We start from the raw sequence: 18,608 nt of genomic DNA, 5'->3' as shown, positions 1-18,608 counted from the left end.
GCGATGGACAACTGGGAGGTGGTGGGAACTGTAGGCAGGTGGGGTGTGGCTGGCTGGAGGACACAGGTCACCAGCCTGTGCTCTGGGGACTGTGTCTTGTCCCTGGTCCCTTCCTCTAGCTCCTCTTCCCAGCCGCCAGGAGGGAGTAGCTCTCCTCCCCACGCCCTTCTACCGTGATGTCCTACCTCACCGCAGACCTGAGCAGTGGAGCTGGCCGACCATGGACTGAACCATGAAACCATGAGCCAAAATAAATCGTTCCTTCTTTAAATTGTTTTTGTCGGGTATTTAAAAGCTGATTCACACAGGTGGGTGTGTTCTCTGCTGGAAACAGAGCCTACAACACTTGGCACAAAACACGCCCAGCAACGATCAGTTGGAGGAATGACTTCTAAAATGACTCTTCCAGAACCTTCCCTATCACTGCGTGTAGCCCACCCTCCCCACTTCATGCCGGTACCACGTCGCTGGGCTCTAGCAGCCCCAGTGGGCTGACCGTGGTTCTTGCAAGGGGTAGGGCTTCCTCTCCCCTCGCTACTCTCACCACAGTGCTTGGCAGGCAAGCAGACGTTTCCTGACTGTTCCCAAGGGTTCCCCTCTCTCTCCCAGGGAAGAGACCACAGACAGCCTCTCATCAGCTGCCACCCTCCAGTTCTGGTCCCCCTGGCTCCATGTCACAGTCCTAAAGTTGCACTAGTCCCACAGGATTAGTGTGTGCCACCACAGAGCCTCCAAGGGACCTCCCCACTCAAGGGACTAGTGAGGTGTCCATTGTGCAATGCTCAGAGAGCTCTACTGCTCTGCCTCTGCCAGGCGGAGCCCGCCGCCAGCTGGGACTGCACCCTCACCTTTCCCTGCTTTGACCTGGGATCCCAGGCTGACCAGCTGATCACAATGATGTCTCATGCCACAGCCTGGCCACCACACCTGTGACTGGCTGGTTCCTCTGAGGTCACAGGGGGCCCTGTCCCACTTGGCCACACTGTTCCACAGCAGAACCTGAGCTGACGAAGGTTAAACGTCACAAAGAGAACACAGTTCAAAACAAGCAAACAAACGCTCGAGCCATCACCGTGACAGGCACACAGTGGCCTTCTGGAAAACACCTTCCTGTAGCCCTCCATGCCCCTTTGGTTAAAAAAAAAGACACTCGTGTCATACTGTTCCTGTGCCAAAGGCACTGCTGGTGTGGCTGAGAATGAGGAGGCCTTCTAAAGGCCACTGGCCATGTGTGTCCCTGGCCTCACAAGTCCACCTGTACCAATGTCTTCCAAAAATGGGAATATAGGACACCACTGTAACGCGAGGCTTCCGGACAACGCAGCTCTTCCAAGAGCAAACAGGAGCCCAGGACTGCAGCTCAGCAAGCACAAGAAGGCCCAGACCAGAAAGGCACCCATGAGGAAAGACCCCTCACAGGTGCTTTTGTATGCTGTCACACAGGGAATATATCCGCTTTTGATAAACGGAGGGAAATAAGACTTAGCTGGAGGGAAACAAAGAGTGGGGGGAGGCCCTGTGTAGACACACGACTCCTGTGGGACAGGTGCAACTTCAGGGCTGCCCCAGCGTAATGCACAAGGTGGCACGATCTCCCATTTTACACATTTCCATCAGGTCACTGGCCCAAGGCTAGGAAGTGGCTCCCCCAGGTGGGCACCCCCAGGTGGAGGACCACTGTGGTACTGCTACAGCCAGCGGCAGGCTGATGCCTGACAACCGCTCCGCTGCCTCCTATTCTCTGAGAGCCACTTTACGTCAACAGGCAGACTAAACAGGAGGCTTCTGGGACACGGTGCACAAGCCACAGAAGCGCACACAGAGCACCTCCTGCTGTGGTGACCTCATAAGTAAGGAGCTCGGTGATGGAGAACTGGGTCCCAGCCCAGCCGCAGGAAAACACAACAGTTGCCAAACAGCTTCATGCAGGCTCTGTGTCCCTGTGTGCTGATAAACACAAGCCTGAGGAGCCTCACTCCTGCCAGCGTTGCTGCTGAACAACCCTCGCCTCTCCTCTCCCCGGCTCGGCTCGCCAGGCCCTGCATGTCAGAACTCAAGGCTCCACACCAGCTTTGTGTTTTGTTTTGGTACCTGGAATTGAACTCAGGGGCTCTCAACCACTGAGCCCCATCCCCAGCCCTATTTTATATTTTATTTAGAGACAGGGTCTCACTGAGTTGCTTAGCACCTCGCTTTTGCTGAGGCTGGCTTTGAACTTCTGATCCTCCTGCCTCAGCCTCCCGAGCCGCTGGGATTACAGGTGTGCACCACCGCCCAGCTGCACACCAGCTTCTTGACCATGGACATGAACACAAGAAACAACCCACAAGAAAGCTAACCCAAAATGGTAAACGGCTTTGTTTTTGAGAGTAGAGGCAACTTGTAGAAAAATTAAATAAGTTTGAGTCTTCTGAATCTTAAATCCTTCCGCAAAAATTTAAAAGAAATTATAATAAGTCTTTCAAGTTACTTACCAACTGACAAATTTACTTAAGATATAACAGCCTCCTCGATGCTAAACAAACACAACCTCACAGAAAGACCCCACCTCAGACGTGAAGGGTGGAGAAGAGCTGGTGACAGGCCCTGCATGCCAGCCAGCACCAGCAGGCCCACTGAGACCCCCGAAAAAGGCTCCAAAGTGCTCACCTTGGGCCTCACACAACGCAGGGCTGGGCGCTAGGCCTGGCACCACACCACCCTTCCCATGCCCCACCTCACTCAGTTCTCACCACCCAAAGGACAGCTGGTCTTCACCTCCACCTCAAGGGTGAGAAGAGCGATACTTGGGGGGAAAGGTAAGGGAGCCACGGTTCCCAGCAGAGGCAGTAAGTCTGCACCCAGCCCACCCAGGTCTCCTTGCTCAACGGTCATGTGAGAATCTGATTCTCACACAACTGTCAATGGGGCCAGACGACCAGTACACAGTGGAGCCACTCCTGACCTGGAGGGGTCACCACAAACAGTGCCCACCTCAGTGCTGAGAAACGGGCAGATGGTACCAAGGGGATTGTGGGTACCTCAGCAGTAGGGACAAGTGAGTGGGACAAGGAAGGTACCAGGAGTACCCATCCATGTGCTGGGGAGAAGCAGGAACCAGAAGTAGGTCACTGGGAGGGAGAAACTACCAAAGGGGACGAGGGACAGGGTGGCACGCCCTTGTCTGGACCCAGCATGCAGCTTGGTCTGATCCTCCTAAAGGAGACACCACACAGCTAGAAAAGTGCTGCCAAGTGCCATAAACATGACCCAGAGAAGGGAAAGTAAAGACGACAATGACAATTCTACTTCACAGGGACAGGTGGTGGGAGACCCACAGTGGACAAGAAGCACCTGAAACAGTACACGGTAGTCAAAGGCCCAGTGCACTCCCCACCAGCAGAGGAGGCCAGGGGGCCACTCCCCAATCAGCAGAGGAGGCCAGGGGGGCCACTCCCCCACCAGCAGAGGAGGCCAGGGAGCCAAGGGCAGCATGTGCTCAGGGCCAGCCCAACACTCCCCAGGAGGCTCGGAGTCCTCATAACCTCACAGCCCTCTCTCCAGGGATCAGGGGTAGCTGACGGGTTCCTTCCCTCGCAGCCAGAGGCGCTGCAGAACTCAGCGCTGCGCAGCGTTACAGAGGCGGGAGCATGTTGCCTAGTAGTGAACGTCTTCCACAGCCACCGCACACTCTGCAAACACCACGGGCAGAACCGTGGCACACGGGAGGCCAGAGCAGCCTTCAGAAGAAGGGCCGCCAGGCCACTCCCTCTGTAGGTCACAGCCCACCTCTCGGCCACTTCACACCCTCCCTACTGGCCCTGCTGGGGAAGCTGGAGGTACTCATCAGTGCACTTGAGGCCTCCCAGCGTTCACAAAGCCTGGGGGAGATCAGGGACAGGAAGACAAGGATGCAGTGGCAGGCACCTCGCTCCTTCCCTGAAGAGCTGCCTGGGACCAGCAGTTCCCTCCCCAGAGGCCACAGGCAGCTGGCTCACACACTGTGGGCTCTGCCCAGGTCCCACCTGGCTCTGGGAGCTGGTCCCCTCCTTTGGCAGGCTGGAGGGTGCATTACTACTGCACTGGGTCCGAGGCACAGAGAAGATATGAGGAAGATGGTTAAATATTAGAGTTATGACTGGGCCAGACACTGGTCTGCACCATCCTTCCAGGCTTTCCAACGCTCACCCCAAACAGGTCACGGCCCTGGGCTTGTGCTGGTTTCCATGCCACGTCTGAGCCTCCTGGGCTCTCCCCTCAGTGATGAGACCTCCATCAGGTGCTGACTCCTGCACACATGGGCCAGGGAGCTCTGTTCTACCAGGCACTGGGGCCCCAACACCCTGAGGGTGGGCACCAAAGCAGACTCCCTACAGCCATACAGTCCTAGGTGGCCAAGTATATCTCATTTCAAGGTGAAAAATGATTGAAAAGTGGCATTTTTCCTCATTTGCTGGACTTACAAGAAAAATACTTGGATGAAAATTATAAATTTTTGAGTTTGTGACTCAGCTGAGGCTCTGAATTAAGAATTTCTCCATTAGAAATTAACTAAAATAATTTCTCTTCACTTAGGTTAAAAAAGTATTTAAGTGCTGAGGTTGTGGCTCAGTGGCAGAGCACTCACCTAGCATGTCTGAGGCACTGGGCTCGATCCTCAGCACCATATTAGAAGTAATAAAATAAAGTTATTGTGCCATCTACAACTAAAAATTTTTTTTTTAAATGATTAAATCTTTTTTTTTTTTTGTAATTTTTTTCAGTTAAAGATGGACAGAATGCCTTTATTTGTTTTTTGTTTGTTTGTTTTGTTTTAATGTGGTGCTAAGGATCAATCCCAGGGCCTCACATGAGCTAGGCAAGCACTCTCCCACTGAGCTATAGCCTCAGCCCCTGATTAAATCTTTTTTAAGAGGATTTCAAACTAAGTATCAGGCCTATTATTTAGTATTCTAGGGTACAAAAAATAAGTTATTCTATCATAAAATACCCTCCTGCCAAACTTTTAGTCAATAGAGTAAATGCAAGCTCTGAGACCTTCCCCCAGGGTTTGACAACAGCTGTGTCCCCTGGGCACCTGGCGGGGGGGGACCTCCCATGATGGGACTTGGTTGGCCTGGATGCTGGCTGGGTCCAGTTCCTAGACCTGGGGAAGTCACCTCGCCCACTCAGAGGTCTAACAGGGCAATGGGTGGGGACGTGTGTGAGTGCTCAGAACGGCAGGTGGCACTCCACATGGGCATACCTGTGCTCTTCTGGGTACAGAGGCTTACGAAATCCTCTCGCACCACAGCCCATGATTCCGTGGCAGGGAGGGCCCACAGCCCTGTGTATCAGCACAGGTGATCAGTCTAAAGCCTTACTCTTCAACGCACATACACACACCCCTGTCATCCAGTAAGCTTTATGTCACTGTCACCAACATAGCTTGCCAGGTCACTCACGCCCTGCTACCCACACGTCCATGCCCATAACCAGCTATCTGGGAAGGGTGTCCTGAAACAATGTCCATATACAAAATCCAGCGAGTACCCTTCAGGTAAGTGACATCTATCAGGGAAGGCTGCTCCCCTGGTGTCACCACAGTCACAAGCTACACGGAGACCCCGACCTGAGAGGCTGACTTGGCCAGCGTGGACGTCACCACGGGGAGAGTAGAAACTAGACTTCTGAGCAGCTGATCTATGCCAAAAGTGACTAAGCAGACAATCAACTAAAAGTCAAGGACATGCAGAAAAAGCAGCCGGTTCTGCAGCAGGGAGAGTCTGGGGGAAGGCCACAGTTCAGCTTCCTGTGGGGAGAGTCCAAGGCAAGTAAGTGGGGAGAGGAGCTAACTCACTTCCAAGAGCTTCAGCTCCTGCACACAGCTGTGCAGCAGCTCCAGGGCCCGCTGAGCCACCTCCCACGGCCGCTGCAGGAAGAGGAGCAGGGTGCACTGGCGTGAAAACAGGTAACTGCGCAGGTCCAACAGGGTGGCTTCTTGCCTCTGTATCAACTCCCGCTTCTCCATATCTATGGGCTTGCGGAGGACCAGTCCATTCCAGCTCTTCACCGGCTGGCAGAAAAAAGTCAGCCAGTTGGCACCATCTAAACAAATACACATCATGAAAGTTGCTGACCACAGGTACCTCACCTGGCTGAGGTTCCTGCTCAGGACCAGGAGCCCACGTGGAAGAGCCGGCAGCTTTGCAACCAGTTACTCTCTGCCAACACACCATACACCGGCTAGGGCCTTAGGATGGGGTGGTTCCATGAGCACAGGCCTCTGGGTCCTGGCTTCCCACGGCTGAGCACAGGGTCTGAGAGCCCAGGCAGCAAGGCACACCATCTCACCAGGCCCAGGGGGTCCTAAGTGGGAACAGAATACCTGGGCAGCCAGGCAGAGGCTGAGAGGTCGAGTCGGGAACACCCCAGGCTCTGGGCCAGTCAAGGTGAGGCCTTGGGAGGAGCGTGGAGGCGGCCTCACCTTTACCTACAGTGCAGCCTGCTCACCTGACCATCCAGGTGTTTTGTCTTCATTACTCATCAGGTTTCCCTTGACTTATTTCCCTAAATCAACCACATCATGCAGCTCCCAGAGGACAGAAGAGCAGGCACCGGAGGAGACAGCAGCAACAGAGGGGAAAAGCCTAGCGAGTCAACATGTCAACAAGGCTGCCATTTTAACTCACAGCCCTGAGACTCAAATACCATCTTAAACTAAATGTGGAGCTCTACCGTCATTCAATCTTTTATATATTTTTTTCTAGTTGTAGTTGGACATCATACCTTTATTTACTTATTTTTATGTGGTGCTGAGGATCAAATCCAGCGCCTCGCACGTGCTAGGCGAGCGCTCTACCGCTGAGCCACGACTCCAGCCCCAAGTCATTCAATCTTTGAAAAACTTGTTTAATCTATTTTTCTCACTCCAAAAGAGAGGTGTGGCTGCCAGGTCCTTTTTGCTCCTGTAAGGAACGGCTGACACTGGTGTGTGGCACTACTATACACCTGACCAGCTAGGCTTACGGCACCTTCACTCACCGCTGCCAACTCCTGCTTGGGCTGCTGAAGTGCACACTGGTGACTGCCCACTAGGCAGCACCTCCTGCCAGATCCTCCCCCAAGGGTCCTCATGGTCACTCCCACGTTCCATGGAGGTCTCTGTGTCAAAGCGACCTGCCCAGAGCAGGTGTCCCAGCTGCCTGTCTCAATGTGTCCCCTCCCATGGTCTTTGCCTACTGTTATTTATTTTCTCTTCCATGAATGCTCCATGAAGGAGGCGACGAGTTCCTCACTGTACTAGAACTGTGCCTGGCATGTGAAGACCATCGACAGTGTGCTAAAGCAAGCTCATCACTCGGCCGCCACGCTTGGTCTGGGCTTGCTTTGGTGTTTTAAATTGCCCTAAATTAATTAATTAATTAATTAATATTTTTTGGAAGGGGTGGGGTTTACCAGGGATTGAGCTGAGGGGCACTGAAACAATGGGCCACATCCCCAGCCCTATTTTGTATTTTATTTAGAGACAGGGTCTCACTGAGTTGTTTAGCACCTCGACCAGTTGCTGAGGCTGCCTTTGAACTCGTGATCCTCCTGCCTCAGCCTCCCAAGCCACTGGGATTACAGGCGTGCGCCACCGCGCCCAGCTACTTAAAGGTTTTTAAAAGACTGATGAATGCCCATTACGGTGGTCACATAAAATTCACAGCGATGGGCTTCAAGTACTACAAACCAAACCAAGAGAGACGTCCACTTGCATGGTAATAGGAGGCTTGCAATCAGAAGCATCGGCAGCAGGCAGCTAAGCTGTGGAAATAAGACTTCACACCTGCAAACAGCTTGTGAAGTGCTTTTCCACTCTCCTAAAAGTGAGAGTGACCAGTTACACCCTGAGGAACTGTGAGACCATATCCTCTGTAGTTTGCATGACAACCACGAACAGTGACTGAACGTGGGGTAAGCAGACTACCTGGGAGTGGGAAGACTTGAGGAGAGACTCGCTGCAACATCTACTCACCCCCGGCCCCGAAGTTGACGACGTACTGCGAGAACAGGGCGTCCAGCTCATCGTACTGCACCAGGGCATCTTCAAACTGCTGCAGCATCTCAAAGACAAAGGCGAGCTCCTCCTGTGCCCAAGAGACGTCAGTCAGCTTTCTGAAGCCGCACGTGGCAGTGAAGGGCAGGAGAGGAGCACACAGCGCATAAGTGATGCCCCCCACCAGAGCAGAAAGTCCCCTGGTGACGCCAGCACCTGCGCACACCAGGGACAGGGACCAGAGAGCAGCAGGGCAAGAGGAGGACACGCACGCCACCATGTGGCCCTTCTCGCCTGTCACACGCCACCCGCATCTCCCTGCCCCTGTGCTGCAGCTCCTGCTTGCGGTCCCTCTGGTCCCCTCAGGCTCTCCGCTGCAGGTCCCCCACGCTCCCTCTACTCCCTTCTGGTGAGTGTACCAGGGCACGGCCTCACACAGCACTATGCCTCAAGAAAACCCGGCCCCATCTGCGAGCTGAATACGTCTCCAGGGTGCCCAGCAGACCTCACGCCTGCACGTCCAAGCCTGACTACAGTCTTCCCGCCCTGACCTCCCAGTGTCACCTCCGTCACAGCCACCCATCCCATGTGGAGAAGTCCCGAGTCTGTGAGAGATTCCCAAGCCCCAAGGTCAGCCCCCCTCCCTGCACCACCCTGGGACCTCACTCAGCACCACCACAGCTCCCTCGTCCCCACACATCCCTGCCTGTGGGACTTCCTCACGCTTCCTTCACATGCCCACGAGGCCTGCTCTGCAGCTTCCTCCAGGTGTGGCCGTCACCAGCTCAATGAGGTGCCCCACACCTCCTGTAGCATGGCCATCCTCCTCCGAGCCTGCCCTGGCCCTCCATAGCCAGCTCTGCTCCCAGGGCTTGCATCCCTACCAGTGTGTGGGCCACGAGCTCACCAAAGCTGCATATGGACTTGGCCCTAGCCCTAGGACAACCTGCCACGCACTGAATGGAAAAACGTACAGAGGCAGGCAGGAAGGACCTTTTTCTGATTTCCTCCACGGCAGGTTTAAGGCAGAGCCAGGAGGGTGTGCACACACACACACAGACACACACTGGCACGGTCCGGGTTGTGCTGGAGGTCCTGAGCAACGTCCACAGCTAGGTACCACTTTCCAGCTGCAGCTGGGCTCATGGCACCCTGGGCTGAGGTCTCTGTGGGAGGGTTAGAGTTCTGTCTGTAAGGCATGCACTAGAGGCCCAGCACGGTCAGCAGGCTTCGATGCCAGCTGTGACGCTCCACCCGACCTGACCTGCTCCCTACAGACCCAGCCCTGTGTCCTGCAGCCCTCCACACACGGGCGGGCGTGCTCACAGGGGACTCCTCTGGCACCCTGCCCTTTCTTTCTTCTCTTTGTGAGGTCCTCCTGAGAATGAGCACTGCAGTGTTAACTTTTTCAATAGTGATAACATCTACCGTATCAATCATTTTGACTGTACAGTTCAGCAGTGCTAAGCACATGCACACTGCTGTGTGACCCATTTCCAAACGGAAATTCTGTCCCCATTAGACCATGACTCCCCAGGGCCCCCAGCTGCTGGCACCTTCCCCTACTGGCCACAAACTGCACTGGTCCGAACTCAGCCAGACAGTCTCCCAGTGTCTGTCCTCGCGGACTTCTTCCACTGAGCACAATGTCCTCAAAGCCCATCGCCCACAGCATGGGTCAGAGGTTTCTCCTCGCTCATCTGCACCAATGAGCTCATTTTAGACTCACAGAAGTGCTGCCCCTGAAATGGTGTCCATCTCCATCCAGCCCTTCGTCCATTTCCCAAAACGTCAACATCTAGCAGAGTTCCGTGATCACACACAGGAATCCCAGCACAGCACTGTCCAGCAGGCAGCCTCATTTGAATCCTGCCAGCTCTCCTACTATCAGCCCTCGTTCTGCTCCGCATCCCACCAGGATTCCACAGGGCGCCCGGCTGCCACTGCCCTCAGTCTCTGTGGTCCTTCCTGACCATGGCACCTTGGAAGAGGCTGGTGTTACTTTGCCTAGTGTCCTTTCACCTGAGTCCATTTGGTGTTTTTCTGTGACTGCCATGAGACTGTTCTAGCAAGGACGACGTGTCTTTCTCACCCCTCCTAACAAGCAGGTCACCGTGCTGATGGTCTCACTGCAGGCGCTGCTGGCCTGGACTGGTTGGTTCAGGGTTGCACTGGGTCTCTCACTGTGACATGATGAACCTGCTCCTGGCCTGGGTGCTGGAGGGAAGAGCTGAACCTCCTGCTCTGCTGACTTTATAACCAACTACGTACCCCCAGGAACACGTGAATGGAGGTGAACTGTGCTCCCTGGGTCACGCCCAACCCTGTCCTCACCTACTGCAGCCGTGGCCTTCAGCAGCTCCCTCGGGTGACGCCTATAGCCTCTGGAGCCTGGTCCCTTTGTGTACTCCTCACTCCCTGGTATCCAGGACCCTCCCGTGTATTGCCTACCCTAACCCAGTTATAAACCACTTCTCCAAGGACCTCTGCTCCCTGTTACCTGAGGATGGAGTTTAGAAACCAAGGTCTGGGCACTACGTGTGCCCCTTGCTTCTGCAGTACTGCTGCTGCTGGGCCTGTCCGAGGCCAGAGAAGGAAGTGCACACATGCACATTAACCCTCACACAGTCCACGTTTCTGAACCCACCCATCCATCTCAGGGCTCACACTGCACCTCCACCCTAGTCCAGCACCCTCCCTTCTTGTGGCCACTCTCTTTCCAATAAGCTTGAAGAGTGAAGGGCCAGGACAATCGGAAAGGTTTGCAATGCAGCGATCACTCAGAGCATTGCTAGCATGCTCAGATCCCCTTCCGCGTACCAAGTCTTCACATCCCTAAGACGTAAGCCCCGGAATAAAAAATAACATTCAAAATTGTTCATCAGAATGGGTCCTGTACTTATTCAAAGGGCACTATTTCTTCAGTAACCAACTAAATTATATCTACAAGTGAAACTTGGGCTTTTTTCCTTAGGAGATGCTGGACAAGAGCACGGAACCCTGCCACACACCTGTCACGTTCCACTGTGTCAGGAGGGCTTCCCTTCCCAAATGCAACTGCTACACGTCCCTGAGTTGAAGAATTTTCTTAACAGGGAAAAAGAACTGACTAGAAACTACGATTTTAAAAGCCCAAACATTTTAGCAAATTAGAATAAAGCTCCAGTTTAACCCAAGTCTTTATTGGAACCCAGGTCACAAAACAAAACCATGGAGGACACGTTTACAGAAGCCATCCTTAGTCACAATGCCCAGGCACAGCAGGTAGGGAACAGGACCTCCAGCTCAGGTCCACCCCCCAAGGCTGGGACCCTCCGCCTGCTTCACAGCAGACACCCAGAAGGCCCCTAAGGCCAGACAAAAGCTCGTCTCGGAAGCAGTGCAGAGCCCCAAGGCAGCAGGACCCCTTCAGACACCATCTCCACCCTCTGCTTCTCCAACCAGGAATGGAGTGTCCGCTTTGGCCACTGTGCCATCTGGTCTTAGAACCAGGCCCGTGACAACCACCCAGGAGGGCTGCCTCGCTTAGGAAGGGGGGGCATGGGGCGGGAACCACGAGTCAGGTACCTGCACCATGAAGTACTCGCAGAAGCTCCAGCCCGGCTCAGTCCTCTTCTCCCGCAGGGTCCGCATGTCATCCTCAAACTTGCCTAGGTTTTTGGTGAAAGACATAAGAAGCAATGTCCTGAGTTTGGTCAGGAAGGCATTCCAGGATTCCTGAGTTCGAGAAGAGTCCTTCAAAGGGTCGGACAGCACAACACACCTGCAAAGACACCGGGGCCCATCTGTGAGGCTTCCTCCATCCCTCCTGCCCTCCTTCCCTCCTCCTCACACCAGTGAAAACTGTGTGACAGGCAGGGGCCAAGCCAGCCTATTGCCACATGGGCAGTCTACACACAGCGAACTAGAGGGGAGAGGGACTCCCAAGGGGCCCTGGACCTCAGACCCACGGGGGACTTCATCAAGTATGGTGACCCAGCCCTCCTTAGCTTGCCCCTCAGGATCCTTGGCTCCTCACAGACAGGATGAAATCTGGATCTCTCCACCCAGCAGAGGGGACCAGGGCCCACCTCAGCATCTGTCTCAATTCCTCTCACTGCAGCCCAGGGCCACCGAACTTGTTGTGCCCTCCTGCACCCCTGGGCACCCCGCTCACCCTGAGGTGACTTTCAACTAAGCCTACTCTGCTCTGTGGTCACACAGAAGGGCCACAGGTAAAGCTGCCCTGGCTACAGATCTGCCCCTACCATTAGCCTGAGCTCCTCAAGGAGTGTTGATAAACAGGCACTAGATCACAGCTTCACACAGGCCTGAGGCATTTAACTAGAGAAGACTGCACTATGGTGCTGAAATGCCAAGGCGCTACCGTTACAGTAGGAGAAAAGGCTCCTCTACTTAGCCTTGCTAACATGATCTTTCTTCTTAAAGAGGAAACCTGAACACAAAAGTGATTTTAAGACCTTGATACTATGAGTGTCAACATCTCTAGTAAATATTTTATGTGAGCTATCAACAAGGAGCAAAATGAATTGCTGCTTGGATTCGCATTCTCTGTGCCCCAGCACAGCCCCGGTAGGAACTGGCTGAACCCACGCTGTTACCCACCAGCAGGCAAAACAAAACGGGAGAAACAGCACCAGTCTACACGTCCACCCTGTGAGTCATCAGAACCAAGAACACTGAGTCATCCCGGCCCCTGTCCCCGGGATACGGATCCTTCCCTAAGAGGTGGGGCCAGCACCAGCCACTCCTGAGGTCCCCAGGAGTTGAAGTGTCTTTCTTCACTGTACAAACTGTTAGTCCCTCAGTTCAGCAACGCATCCTTAAGGTATCCCCAGGGGTCATAATTATCAACATCATTCCTGACCACACAAGAACTCTCTTGCATACCGACAGTGGGATGGAAAGGACATGCTGACCACCAACAGCCTTTCCTTTGGTAACCTGTGCTTATCACCCAGACAGGAAAGAGTCACCACGCACCAACTTCGATTGAGCCCTCCAACTTCCCCTATCTCTCGGCCCTCACTATTTCAATAAAAAAGAACTAAACTTCAGAAAGTCCTCACCAGCCCAGAGGGTGAACTGGAAAAGGGTGAGCCTAGAAAGCTAAGGGAGTGGGGGATGGACAGCAGACCAAGAAGGCAGCAGCTACCAACCAGTCAGACTCAGACTCTCTAGCATTTGCCCAAAGTCTGAAAAATACACAAACCTTTAACCAAGCAACTTTCCTTTAAGGAATTAACCCTAAGGAAATAAGGATGTTCACTATAGTGAGCTAGAAAGATGTTCATAACATTAACAATGACCTGCAGACCCAGAGGACTATAAATAACCTATGGTAGATTTAATACTATGGAATATTATACACTCACTAACAGTAAAGGTACAGAAACACATTTATTGTTCATGGAAAATTTTTACAATGTATTAAGTGAAAACAGCAAGTATAATATTATGTATAGTTTTATATCACCTTAAATGTATAAATGCATAATGAAAAAACCTGGAAAGTCCAATGACTACCAAGAACATGTAACATGATAAAAAAACTAAACACATGTACAAAGCTAAAAACACGGTAAGCCACTTCAGGGCCATATTTTCAAAGAATAGACATTATGCTGTTAAAAGACAAGTGTCACTAGAGATCACTATCTTCAAATTTATGAGAATTCAATCCAGCTTTTATGTTTAAAAATATAGATAGGTCGGGCTGGGGATGTAGCTCAGTTGGTAGAATGCTTGCCTCACATGCACAAGGCCCTGGGTTCAATCCCCAGCACCACACACAAAAAAAAATACACACACACACATACACACAGTTTTGTTAAAGGACTGCAAGTTGGCTGGGAGCAGTGGCACACACCTGTAATCCCAGCAGCTCAGGAGGCTGAGGCAGGAGGATCACGAGTTCAAAGTCAGCCTCAGCAACAGCAAGGCCCTAAGCAACCCAGTGAGACCCTGTCTCTAAATAAAATACAAAAAAGGGCTGGAGATGTGGCTCAGTGGTTTAGTGGCCCCAAGTACCAAATCCCCAGTACCAAAAAAAAAAAAAAAAAAAAAAAAAGACTGCAATTTAATGCAAATCAAAATGCAATAAGCCATGTTTAACTTACAGAGAACGAAATGTTAAAATTTCAGTAAGTTGGGCTGGGCTGGGCTGGGCTAGGGCTGTAGCTCACTGGCAGAGTGTTTGCCTCGCATGTGTGAAGCACGAGGTTCAATCATTAGCACCACATAAAGATAAAAAAATAAAGGCATGCTGTCCATCAACAACTACAAAATTTTTTTTTAAATTTTCAGCAAGTTGTAAATACAAAAGAATAGTCATCAAAAAACAAGTTATTTTTAAATGGGCTCAGTAGAAGCATACTTTTGGCACTGAAGTAAAAACTGCAAACATGATTAATAGTAAGCAACAGGCACCTTGGAAAAAACATCACACAACTGGAAACTGGCTCAGTCCGACTGATGGCCTCAGCGTTACTCTCCGCTCAGACCCGCGACACAGACCTTCCTTGCAGCTGGGCTCTCAAGTCCCCACTGCGTGCTCTGCTCAAGACATCCGTGAGCATGCTGAGCTCCGGGGACAGATGCTCAGCCACAGTGCCAGAGAATGTGGCTGACTAGCACCAAGTACTCCTTAAGAAAACCTCCCGTGAGCGTAGGCTGCGTGACACTAAGTGTAGGATGCGTGACACTAAGTGAGACGGTCTCCACACGGCAACGTTGGATTTGAGCCACATATTCATCAAGTCTGAACATGACCATGTGCCTGGTTTTGTGTGGAAGGTGAAAGGCGCCCAGAATCCCAGCTCACTGGGGTACCGCCGACACGTGGACTGGCCCTGGCTGGTTGGCACTCCAGACCGTTCACCCCTGCTCCTTCCTTACGCCCCCCCCATGCTGCGTACAGGGCCTCCTGCCCCAGGACCCCTCCCTGAGTAGGCAGGCTTCCCCTCCCGCAGCTGCACAGCACCAGAAACCGCCTTGGCAGCCCCTGCCATGTGGTAACCATGGAATGGTAACCATGGGATGATGACCTGTCACGCCAGGCAGAGAACAGCTCAGCACTGTGGCCAGTGAGGTCAAGGGCCAGCCTGGGACACATGGCCATCAGTGGTACAGCCAGGTAGAGAGGCAGCAGCATGCAGATAGGACGCAGGAGCAGCAGATGGCAAGGTAGGCCCTGGGGCAAAGGCAACACTTACAGCTCCCTGTGTGGGCTCTTCACAGGGCTGACCACAGTAAACACAAGAAGGCAGTCCCATAGCCTTAAAAACAAAAGTTTAAGGAACGCTGCTCGACACAAAGACTGTGAGACGTCTCACTGTCAGGCTGCAGAAAGGGTCCACCGTGTAGGCTTCCCAGAGGCTCAGGGCCAGGAGCCTCTGCTCCCAGTGGCACTTGGGGGTGACCGCTTACAGCTCCCTGGCCTGACAGGAATTTCAGAGGGTGGGATCAGTGCTCCCCATTGTTCCCCAAACCCTGATGAGTCGACATTTGCTACCACCCAGGAAGCCAGCAATCATCCAGAACCAACCAAATGAGGAAAATGTAAAGATACACTTACCTGTCGCTCTGTTTGTTACAAAAATCATTTCTTATTTTGTCCACAATAGAAGTTCGGGGAAGGATGTTGGTTTTGTTTTTTTTCTTGGCATCATTTTCAACCACCACTATTAACCAGTCCACAGAGCTATGGGCCTTCAAGACGTTCTGCCACTTGGTGAGGTCATCTTTCACCGTAGCTTTGTACACTTCTGTATCCTAGAAATGAACACGCCACTGTGAGAGTGAGTTACTCCTTCAGCTCACACAGCACATGTGTTAGATGACGTAAGTGGCCACAGCGTGCTAGCACACTGGAACGGGATAAGAGACCAGGACACCAAGCTTGGGTGCTGTGCACAGCTTGGCACCTGTCCCAGAGCACTCTCCCAGGACATCAGTGGCTTGTGAGCAGCAAGGGCTTGTGAGCCAGGAAGGACACCAATGGCAATGCTGTCCACAAAGCCACCAGGGATTTTAAAGCCCAGCACCACCACAGGGGCTCTGTGCCCATCACACAGGACTGCCACACCGCCCTGTGCTGGCCAGACCCCTGTGGTATTCTGTGCCTGCACCACCCCAGGGTGGCCTCCTGTGGCTGCCCCACAACCTTTTTTCTACGTAAGCCCCCAGACCAGCTCCAACCTGCAAGGCCTTCACAGCCTTCAGCACGGCCCTCAAGGCCTTCCAACTTGGAGCTAGCAAGGAGCCGCACTGCTCCTCACAACCGGTTCTTCTGTCCCCTCACGTCCCACACTTGAGCATGCCAGAAAGCACCCTCCTACAGAGAAGCACCCGGTCAGACAGTTCTCTCCCAACCCAAACCAGGAAATCCCACTCTCCTTCTTAATGGTGATTTTACCTGTAATGGCCCGTATGAGCCATAAATCCACTCAGCAGACACTAATTCCGTTTACTTTCAGAAAATCTAAAACCAAGACATATCTCATTTCAAAACTGAGCATATAAAAATCTTTGGAAACAATGGCCATATTCAAATACCTACTTTCCCCTCATTTACTGTTTACACATTTACTTTTGTGGTGCTGGGGACTGAACCCGGACCTTGCACATGCAAGGCAGGTGCTCCCCCACAGAGCCAAACGCCAGCCCTACTTTCCCCTCTTCAGCAGCTCCTCCATACCATCCCGCCCCATGTCCCCAAGAACATGAACAGTGCAGACGTGTGCTGGCTTGACTGATCACAAATGAGTCAAATCTTAAATCCTATATCTAGTGCCATCTTTGGCTAAATCACTGAATAGCAAGTACCAAAAGGCAGTACTGATCATTTCTACACTGATTTAAGAAAATACATCCTGGTTTAAATTAGAAACAAATATGACCCAAAAAGATCTTTACTTAAAAATTAAGAGGAGGGTTGGGGATATGGCTCAAGCGATAACACGCTCGCCTGGCATGCACAGGGAGCTGGGTTCAATCCTCAGCACCACATAAAAATAAAATAAAGGTGTTGTGTCCACCAAAAACTGAAAAATAAATATTAAAAAAAAATTCTCTCTCTCTCTTCAAAAAAAGAAATTAAAAGGAAAACCATCTTGCAAAAATCCATATTCTTCAGGAGGCTGAGGCAGGAGGGTTGAGAGTTCAAAGCCAGCCTCAGCAACAGTGAGGCCCTAAGCAACTCAGTGAGAGCCTGTCTCTAAATAAAACACAAAATAGGGCTGGGGATGTGGCCCAGTGGTCAAGTGCCCGAGTTCAATCCCCAGTACCCCCTCAAACAAACTCGTTTTCCGAGAGTAAATATGCAGTAGCACCTTAATCATGTGCGGCACATTCTCCTAGGCACAGCAGGTCTCAGGACTCTGAATTTCACATGTACCACGCACACTGTTTCTGGAAGGGAGACCCAAGGCCAGAGGACTGCAGTCCAGGACTGCAGCGCATCGCCCGGCTCCTGGTCCTCTCTGTTCTGCTGGAAAGCCCACAGGTGCCCCCATGGCCACCCCCACCTAGTTCCAGGCTGGAGGTGTCTCTGCACTAGAAGGAGCAGCTGCACCCTGAAGGGACACCAGAGCAGCTCTCAGTGCCGGTTTTCAGGGACTCTCCAGAGGTGACCTTCCAAGAGAAAGGGCAAGACAGAGGAGGAATGTAGTGTTCCAAACAACCCTGAGGCGAATCAGCTCACTCTAGACAGCTGTCACTCCTCACAGCGAGCAAAGAGGGTTTCCAAAGTCACTCAGGAACCCTTAGGAAACCAAGTTGAGGCAGGGAGGTGACAGGAACATGAACACTGGAAGAGCCCCGATGAGGGAGGAGAAACATATCAGGACAGGAGATGATGGGGCAGCAGCCCAGGCCTCTGTGGATGGGAGGCCTCCACGAGGAGGAGCCACCCCAGTGGCCAGAGCTCAGTTGTGTAAGGAGGATGCCCAGGTGGCAGTAGGGGGAGATGTGTCAAACTGTGGGACTCCAAGTGACATGAGACACAGGGTTCAGAGACCAAGCAGGGCAAAGAGGGCATCCCTGCTGGAGATGAGCACAGATCAAGCAAGGCATGCCGAGGGTAGGGTCCAGCATGCGGTCAGCCAAGTGTAGGGCTGGGGCATCACCTGGAGGAGCAGGACAGCAGAGACGGGAAGAGGGTTCACCACCGGGGTGACTCAAATAAGCAAACCCTCAGCAGGGAACACGTGCCAGGTTCTCCCATGGGAGCCGGGAACCGGCACGGTGGGAATGTTGCACTGGCTGAATCATGGTCAACGAGTGCTTGCACATGGACAACCACATATGGACAGGAACAGCAGGGGAAAACGTGCCCGCCTGGGTGTGCACACATGTGCACATGACACGCTCTCCAGCGGAGCTGGTTGAGAGTACCTAGCACAGAGCACATCTCACTCTAGATCGTGGGTTCTTAGCACTGTTTTCCAACAAGAGGACACAGGGTCTCTCAGAGTCGTGGACCCCAGGATGAGACAAGGGGAGGACGAGATGAGCTTGAGAGTAAGTGCACTTCCAAAGCTCACAGGAACCAAGTCAGAGACAACTGAGTGTTCCAGTTGACAAGGACAGGAACAGAATACTCTCCACT

General features: G+C 52.6%; 1 protein-coding gene across 3 annotated transcripts in view; it reads right to left on the bottom strand.

Moving 5' to 3' along the window:
• Trappc10 (trafficking protein particle complex subunit 10) overlaps window positions 1-18,608 on the bottom strand; it is a 74,816-nt gene that overhangs the window by 28,140 nt on the left and 28,068 nt on the right. For 2 of the 3 annotated variants that reach the window (XM_046438946.2, XM_046438948.2), the window contains 4 exons: window positions 15,576-15,772; window positions 11,567-11,762; window positions 7,979-8,090; window positions 5,819-6,066 (listed from right to left, as the gene is read on the bottom strand). In XM_046438946.2, coding sequence (XP_046294902.1) covers window positions 5,819-6,066; window positions 7,979-8,090; window positions 11,567-11,762; window positions 15,576-15,772 — 753 coding nt within the window. Of the gene's footprint in view, window positions 1-5,818; window positions 6,067-7,978; window positions 8,091-11,566; window positions 11,763-15,575; window positions 15,773-18,608 lie in introns of those variants that run through there. The other variant, XM_046438949.2, reaches the window with a different exon arrangement.

Source organism: Marmota monax, unplaced genomic scaffold, assembly GCF_021218885.2.
Source record: "Marmota monax isolate L192 unplaced genomic scaffold, Marmota_monax_Labrador192_F-V1.1 WCK01_AAM20220418_F8-fsc00125, whole genome shotgun sequence".
Taxonomy (NCBI): Eukaryota; Metazoa; Chordata; class Mammalia; order Rodentia; family Sciuridae; genus Marmota; species Marmota monax.
Note: the sequence above shows the minus strand (reverse complement) of the source record. Positions and strands in the feature narration are given on the sequence as shown.